Here is a 9,275-nt window from a genome sequence, read left to right as displayed (position 1 = left end):
ACAGAAATATATTTATACACTTATATATTTTTATACTTGATTATATATATATATATATATATATATATATATATATATATATATTTATTTATTTATTTTAATTTTTTTTTTCTTTTTTCTTTTCTGTTCTTTCATTTTAGAATCATGCAAAAGTAATATTTGTTCAGATAATCCCGTTCAAGACATACAATGCTTATGTTCAGAAAATCAAAATGTCAATATTCCTAAACGTACGTCTGATTCCTTATGTAGTATCAATTCTAATATATTTAATATTTCAGACTATATAAGATATAATCTTTTTAGTTATATACACATTTTAAATAATCATGAATTAGATATTCACCAAAGGCAATGTATAGAAGAAATAGTAAATTTCCAAGATTCGAAATTGAAATGGATAGAAGAAAAGGAAAAAGGAGAAAAGAAAGATAATGAAGAAATGCAATTACCAATACAAAAGGATAATATTAACGAATTGAGATATAGTTCTGAAGAATATAATCATGATATAAATGAAAGTTTTGAAAAGTTCAATATAGAATCTAATGATGAAGTGTTTAAAAATACGGTCGTTGATAAGGTTGACCATAGGTTTATTGATAAGGATTTTGATAGGGTTGTTCATAGAGTTGATGCTCCATTTAATGATAGAGTTGATTCTCAATTTGATAATACAGTTGATTCTCAATTTGATAATACAGTTGATTCTCAATTTGATAATGTGGTAGATAATTATCATAACTCTAATTCTTTCATTAGCACAGAAAAAATTCAAAACGATCAAATATTAGATGAAGAAGATATTATTGATGAAAAGAGAAAATATGGGGAATCATATATTAGTAGTATGAATAAAGATACTAAATGTATAAATGAAGAAAATACCAATATAAATAGATTAACACGTAATCATATATTTTTAATTGACTCAGATGATATAGGAAATGCATCACCAGAATCTAAACAAAAAAAACGTACGTTTTATAGAACTAATGGTCGATTAGCTAAAAAAATGAAAAATGAAAAAAATCAGAACAAAAATATACAATATAAGGAAATGAACGAAAATATAGAGAAATTGGAAATAGAAATAAAACAAGAACAAGAAGAACAAGAAGAAGAACAAGAAGAACAACAAGAAGAAGAACAAGAAGAACAAGAAGAAGAACAAGAAGAACAAGAAGAAGAACAAGAAGAAGAACAAGAAGAACAACAAGAAGAAGAACAACAAGAAGAAGAAAATAATGGAAACAAAGCACAAAGTATTTTTGATATTATTTATAATCATTATGTTAATAATATAAATCAATATAGTTTTGGAACTAGCGCCTATTATAATTTCAAACGTAGACCTAATATTATATGTAATGAAGGTATGAATTTAGATTTATTTTTAGTCATTACTAAGCAATATAAAATATTGAAATATTTACTTAATAAAAAAGAATTAGAAGAAATATTCTTAAAAGAATCTAAAGGAAATACATTTATTCAATCAAAAACATTTAAAAAAATTTTAATGATATGTGCTCGAAAAGGTTTTAATAAACCACCACATAATATTCATTTTATAGATAACAAGAAAATATATACTAACTTAATTCAGTGGCTTAAAAATCATTCACCTGAAAATCAAAAACAATTAATCCTAAAAAGTTCAGAAATAATTAATCTCAACCTTTAAAGTGAAAGTCATAAAACAATGAATTTACCAAAAGCAGATACCAAGACTTTGTCTGATTCAAAGCATGGATCATTTAAAAGTAAACTATACTCTTCAACCTTTATGAAAAAAAAAAAATAAAAAATAAAAATAAAAAATAAAAATAAAAAATAAAAATAAAAAAATAAAAAAATAAAAATAAAAAAATAGAAAAATAAAAAAAAAAAAAAAAAAAAAGAATAAAATAAAATAAAATAAAATAAAAAAATAAAAAAACCTTAGCACTTCTATTCCTCATATAGTACAAAAAATATTAACGCCATGTTGTCTGATTGTATAAAATAGACATCATATTTATGTTATTATTCTAGTACAATTTTGATGGGGGAAATGAAATCATTTTGTAACATGGGTATAAATCTAATTATTCCCATATATTTTCATATTATATATTGATATAAAAATTTTACTTATTTTTTTTTTTATAAAATTATATATATATTTATATATATATATAATATATTTATATTAATTCCATATTCTTCGTGAAAATGTATATACGTAAAAATATTATCGTTCGCCTTATTTTTCATATTCTATATATATATATATATATATATATATATATATATATATTTGACATTTATTATTTTATAAATATATACATCTATATATACTTGACATTTATTATTTTATAAATATATATATATAAATATATATATATATATATATTTATATATATTTATATTTATAAAATCATAAAATATTATCAACTTTACATATTGATATAAGCAAATGTAAAACGTTGTCTTTAAAAAGTCTCTTGTTAATAAGGAAATTATATATATAAAATGATACAACAATTAATAAATAGAAAAAAAAAAAAAGTTAATTATTATAACAATAAATTAAATTATGTTTCTTAATAAGAGACAAATATTATAATAAATTAAAAATAAATTCTTTTTGAATAAAAATATGATATGTCTCAAAAGTAAAAAAAAAGAATTATTTATTTTAATTGATCTAAATTTTATCATTTAATTTACTCACATCATCATAAGACATACGTTCTTCGCTAATAAATTTATCTGTAAAAAAAAATAATAAATAATAAATAATAAATATATAAATATATATATATATATATATATATATATATTTATTTATTTATATTAGGTAACATATTGAAATATATAATATTTGTTATACCTAATGATTTATTGTATATATTAACTACAACCAAACCTTCATCTGATAAAACCTATGAGAAATAAAAAATTACGAAACATATTTTAATCATATGAGCGCTATAATATACATATGAAAAATATTTTTATTTTGTATTATTATTTTATTTTTTTTTTTATTTTTTTTTTTTGTTCAAACCTTGTTAATTACTGCACATGACCCTTTATATTTTCCTCTTAATACAACAACCTTTCTACCAATATTAGGTATGACAGTTTCTAGTTGTTTCTGATATGCATAAACCATATCTGTGCTGTTATTCAATTTTATTTCACACTTATATTTATCGTTCCGCGAAATATACTTTATAACACCTTTATGATTATAATATTTATGTGTCTTATCAATTATCTTAACTATTATATTTTTAAAAATCCAAATATTATTATCACTTTCTTCTGATAAATTATCATTCGGATATTCATTTTCATGTTTATTTTTTTTGCCTTCCTTATGTTCACTACGTAATTCGGATGTGTATACATTATTTGGGCTATTCCTTAATTTCGAGTTATCATTATTTTTTTGTTTTTTTTTTTCTTCATTTTCTAAAATTAATAAATCCAATTCTGATAAAGGTCTCTTATTTTTTGCATTACTAGGATGGTTTGTATTCTTTTCAGAAATAATTGATTTTTTCTTATTTTGATTATCTTGTTTTAATAAGGATTTATCTAAAAATATATTAACATTTGGTTTTAAATCTTTACTAGTATTGGTATCATTATTTGTTTTTATTGATGAAATGATAATTTTCTCGTCATTCTTTTTTTGTAATGCAGTGTATTCAGGTTCGATGAAAGTACCTTTTTTCTTAGCTTCTTGTATTGCTTCATTAATTTTCTTTTCCTTTAATTCTTCATATGAGTATTCTATTTTTTTTCTTTCTTGATAAGCTTTTTCTCGTTCTATTTTTTCTCTATCAATATATTCTAAATACCATCCTCTTTCCGTTTGTTCAATTTTACATTTTCCTGTTTTCCCTAAGTATAAAACAAAATCAGTTAATGTAACCCAAACGGTTGAGTTCATATGTATATGGCTTTTATCACTTATCATATTAGTATATACTGTATTAGCTAAAATGCGTGCCCTACAATATTTTGTTTTCATCAATCTCATAAACTCTTTTTCAAACATAGCAGAATAATCATCCATAAATTTATTTGCATCCTGACAAAATATTTGCATTTGTCTTTGATGCGCTTCTGATAATCTGTGACATTTAAATCCATTTTCATCTCTACATTGTTTTTCACACATTTGACAATACCACTTTAATTTCTGAAGGCCTTTCGCCTTCATTTTATTAGCTAGCCATTTTGGAGTTCCTGGTTCTGCTCTAGGCATAATTATTTATATATCAAAAAATTAAATGTTTTTCATAAATGAAATTTTTATCAATGATTCATAACTAAAACAATCCCAACTGAAAAGGAATGTGCATAGTTATGGTTGGTAATATATTATACGAATAAAAAAATAAATATTATCAAAATTAAATAAATAATAAATAATAAATAATTATATAAATAAATATATATATGTATATAGTGATATATCGCTAATATTACATATTCATATAATTATTTATATATGTTTATTATTTTATAATTATAAATTAATTTTTCAGTTACTCTTTTTGAAATGTAAATAGGTCAATTACATTTCAGGATCATTATTGAAACTAATTTTTTCCCTATTATTTAATATTAATTTCTGTTGCTCCATTTTTTTTTTTTTTTCCTTTTTTTTTTGTCATTATATTTTTATATATTTTTTTCAATTGTTCTTATAATGTATAACATGTATTACATATGTAAAAATTTTCTAAAGAAACATAGTGTAGCATGAATATATTAAAACATTTTACTTTAAAACGTATAATTTAAGAAATATATTTTTTTCTCGATGCATTTTTTTTTTTTTTTTATATAGATATTTTCAAAAAAGTAAAATAATATAAATATAAGAAAATAAGTTATATATATGTATAATAAAAATAAAAATACTATTATATTATATATATATATATATATATTAAGTACATATATATTTATTTATTCAAATTCATATATTTCTTAGCCTTTCTTTCTGTATGACAATAGAGAAAATAAAATAATAAAAATACACAATTATAATATATATATATATATATATATATATATATATATATATAATATATTGTAATATATTTTGAAATTTATAATTATTTTTAATCTCAATTCTTCATTATTTTATTTTTTTTCTTGAAAAAAATATAATTTAAAAAAAAATTATAAAAAGCAAAAAGAAAAAATATATGTATAATATATACATATATATATATATATTATATATAAATATATTCTATTTTTAATATTGTCCTGTAAAAAAAAATAAAAAAAATTCATTCAGAGAATAAATAATTCATATATATATATATATAATTACTTGTGAATAAATATTTTCAGTTTATTTAAATATAATGATATTGCATAAGTGTTGATTTGTTTTAAAAATTATTTAAGCTTAACATGGAGAACCAGAATGATACGAAAAAGTAAATTGATCATAATAATGTTAATTTTTCAAGTACTATTGGGTGAAATAATATTTGTATATAACCTCAGTTTTAGTGATAAGAAAAAATATGATTTGGCATTTATAAAAGGTGATAGTAATAAAATTATGATAAGAAATAATTCTTTAAAAAAGAGCACAATAATGAAAAAAATATGTGAAAAAGATAACTTTGTATTAAATAACATATGTGAAACAAAAGAAGAGAACAAATTAGTTGATACTATTTCATCTAATGATAATATTACAATGGATAATAATAATTTATTATATGATGATATGGATTTATTTGAAAATGATGGATTACAATTAAAGCAATGGTATTTTCCAGATAAAGTGAAAGAGAAATGGAAAGAAAAACATATTGAAAATGTAAGAGACAATTATAAGAAGGTTTTATTAAATAATAAATATAATGAACTATTTAATATGTATAGAAACATAAAAAAAAATAATATAGAAAATTATAAGAAAAGAGTTAAAACTAATCGAATTAATCCTGTTATTTATATTAAGAAAAGATTAGTTTCTGCTACAGCCAAACATATTAAAATGTCTTTTATGAAAACAAGGAAAATTCTATGGAAAATTAGATATATGCCAATTATTAAAGCATTTGCTTTTCTTTATTATTATGGTACTAATAAATATACAGTCAACATTTACAAATGTATTAAATCATGTCTACATAATGCTATTAATAAATATGGAAGAAATAACATAAAACCTGTTTTCCATACTCTCCAAGCTAATATGGGAGGATATACTAAAAAAATTAATATTAGGGCAAGAGGAAAAACAGATATCATAAGAGAACCTCATACACATATTCGTGTCGTTTTAGAAGTTTAAATAAAATAAAAATATATTTTATCAATTTTATTTTTTTTTGTTTCTATATAATTTTATATAATCCGTTTGTTAAACATTAAATGTGTGTATTTTAATATATACACATTATATATAATATAATTTTTATTATATATATATATATATATATATATATATATTTATTTATTTATTTATTCATTTATTTTGGTGAATGTATTTTTTTTTTTTTATTAAACCATATATAATTATAACCCATTCTATCATAATAAAAATTTTTCTTTTTTTTTTTTTAAGTATATTATGTAAAAATTATATATATCTTTTTTTTAAAAACTTAATTATTTTTTCTTTAACATTTTTTATTCGAAATGTATTATACAAATAATATATAAACAAAATTGGTAATATCGTTAAATAACGAACATATATGGTGTTATATATAAATTAAAAATCAAAAAAATATTAATTCATAAAAAAAAAAGAAAAAAAAAAAAAAAATACATAATTATTTCTTTTTAAGAGATATATAAAAAGGTATACATATATATAAATATATATATATATATATATATATATTTTTCCTATGAATAATTATGTTTGTTGTATATATCCGTAGCTTTTTCTTTGGCCCAAGAATGTATTTGTAGAATTTGGTTCATTAAATCTTCACTATTTTCCGAAACCTTTTGAGAATTGAAAGATTCTAAAACTTGAGATATTATAGAGGAAATATCAAAATATTTAATTTTATTATTCAAAAATAAGTTGTTAGCTATTTCATTTGATGCATTTAGTACAGTTGGATAAAAGTTTCCCTTTATACCTGCTTGATAAGCTAATTTAATACACGGGAAATGTTCTAATGAAGGTTTATGAAATGTAAGAGTTGAAACCTGAGCTAAATCTAAAGGTTTTAAATTTGTTTTTATTCTATCAGGCCATGTTAAAGAATATAATATTGGTATTTGCATATCTGGATAATACATTTGACTTATTACTGATTTGTCTATAAATTCAACACAAGAATGTATGATGCATTCTTTATGTACTATAACTTCTATATCTTTATAATCTATATCAAATAAGAAATGAGTTTCTATAACTTCTAAACCTTTATTCATCATAGTTGCAGAATCTATAGTTATTTTTTTACCCATTTTCCATTTAGGATGCTTTAATGCATTTTCTGATGTTACATTTTTTAATTGGTCTATAGTTAAATTTTGAAATGGACCTCCAGATGAACATAAAAATATTTTATTTATATTATTAATTTTAGAAAAATTGTCTTGTAAACATTTTGTTTTTAATACCTTATTATTATCTAAACACTGAAATATAGCACTATGTTCTGAATCAACAGGTATTACTTTTGCATTTTTATGAATATTTAATAATTTCTTTAAAAAGAAACCAGCAGATACAATGGATTCTTTATTAGCTAATGCAACTATTTTATTATTCATAATTGCATACATAGTAGAATATAATCCTTGAAAAGAATCAATACCAATAACTATTTTATCTATACTATTACTACTACATATTTCTTTCATCCCCTCATCACCACATAATATTTTAGGTTTATAATCTTTTATACTTTTTAACAATTCTTTCAATTCTTCATATTTACTTTTATCATGTATACACAAATATTCTGGTAAAAATTCTCTAGCTTGTTCATATAATTCATTCACACTCTTATTTACATACAATGCTTTAACATTAAAAATATTTTCAATTTTATTACACTCCCTTATTATATTTAAAGCATTTGTACCTATACTACCAGTACTTCCAAAAATTGCTACATTAATTGGTTTTTTTAATGCCCCAATATCTATTAAATCGTTTTTGCATAACTTTATTCTTTTACATCTTCTCTTTGTTATTTTATTAGCTGGTCTATTATATCCTATACCATAATTTATATACGCTTTATTTTTTCTTCTTTCAATAGAAACACATTTTGATGTATTATTTCTTAGTAAATTATTAATCGTTATTGTGATGAAGAAAAAATATATGTAAATATATTTCTTCATCTATTAATTTTGTAATATGAAATTCGGTTTTTTTTTTTTTTTTTTTCTTGTTTTTTTTGTTTATTTCAAATATAATACAAACATATATACACAATATATATATATATATTTATATATATATGTACATATTTGTATACATTTTGCTCCTTATCAAGGGCTGCATAAATAAGATGATAATCATAGTACTAAATAATATAAGTTTATTAGTTGAATCATAATTTATTTACTTAATACAGAAAAACGAAAGAATATAACACCTCACACATAAACGTATACATAATAGATGTATATATGAACGCATACACAAAGGGATACATAATTGAAAGCAGATGCTCTTCTTATTTTAATAATATAAGTATTTCTTTAATATTTTATTGTAACTTGGTAATATAAAATTATAATACATACATATATATATATATATAATTTAATTTTCTTTCTATTTATTTATAACAATTAATAATATATTAATTTAAATTATAAACATAAATGTTCTTATCTTTTTAACAAATAATAATATTTTTTTGTTCATTTGTATTTATAAAGAAACATATTAAAAAATATAATATATATATTATAATGTATATAATATTATATTAAATGGAAATATTATAAACAATCCATTAATACAAAAAAATAAATAAAATAATAAATTAAAACAAAGGAAAATGATAAAATAATATATATGAAAAAAAAAAAAAAAAAAAAAATTTATTTTCTGTTCTTTTTTTTGTTTGGTTTTTATTTTATTTTTTCTTTTTTTTTTTTTTTTTTTTTTTTTTTTTTTTTTTTTTTTTTTTTTTTTTTTTTTTTTTTTTTTGAAAATCAATCAATATATTACAAACATTTTTTTTTTTTTTAATAAGGATTTAATTTTTTTTTTTTTTTTTTTTTTTTCCTCATTTTGCTTCTTCTTTTTT

The 9,275-nt window shown here is 19.5% G+C and overlaps 4 protein-coding genes across 4 annotated transcripts; 2 read left to right on the top strand and 2 right to left on the bottom strand.

The window, feature by feature from the left end:
- Positions 1–140: 140 nt before the first annotated feature.
- Positions 141–1,687, top strand: PGSY75_1467600 (hypothetical protein; the record flags this gene model as incomplete). The annotated part of the gene is made up of 1 exon (XM_018788358.1): positions 141–1,687. A coding segment is annotated over one exon (1,547 nt), but the record flags the coding sequence as incomplete, so codon positions are not given.
- Positions 1,688–2,692: 1,005 nt separating this feature from the next.
- On the bottom strand, positions 2,693–4,267 carry PGSY75_1467500 (putative DNA/RNA-binding protein KIN17; the record flags this gene model as incomplete). Its single annotated transcript, XM_018788357.1, has 3 exons — positions 2,693–2,757; positions 2,879–2,930; positions 3,056–4,267. 3 exons carry the CDS (start codon positions 4,265–4,267, stop codon positions 2,693–2,695), a joined length of 1,329 nt encoding a protein of 442 aa, XP_018639729.1.
- Positions 4,268–5,446: 1,179 nt separating this feature from the next.
- On the top strand, positions 5,447–6,331 carry PGSY75_1467400 (putative 50S ribosomal protein L22, apicoplast; the record flags this gene model as incomplete). Its single annotated transcript, XM_018788356.1, has 1 exon — positions 5,447–6,331. The coding sequence occupies one exon, from the start codon at positions 5,447–5,449 to the stop codon at positions 6,329–6,331; it is 885 nt and encodes a 294-aa protein (XP_018639728.1).
- Positions 6,332–6,891: 560 nt separating this feature from the next.
- On the bottom strand, positions 6,892–8,355 carry PGSY75_1467300 (1-deoxy-D-xylulose 5-phosphate reductoisomerase; the record flags this gene model as incomplete). Its single annotated transcript, XM_018788355.1, has 1 exon — positions 6,892–8,355. The coding sequence occupies one exon, from the start codon at positions 8,353–8,355 to the stop codon at positions 6,892–6,894; it is 1,464 nt and encodes a 487-aa protein (XP_018639727.1).
- Positions 8,356–9,275: the final 920 nt, after the last annotated feature.

The sequence above is a fragment of the Plasmodium gaboni genome, chromosome 14 (assembly GCF_001602025.1).
Source record: "Plasmodium gaboni strain SY75 chromosome 14, whole genome shotgun sequence".
NCBI lineage: Eukaryota > Apicomplexa > Aconoidasida > Haemosporida > Plasmodiidae > Plasmodium > Plasmodium gaboni.
This window is presented reverse-complemented; position numbering and strand designations above follow the sequence as displayed.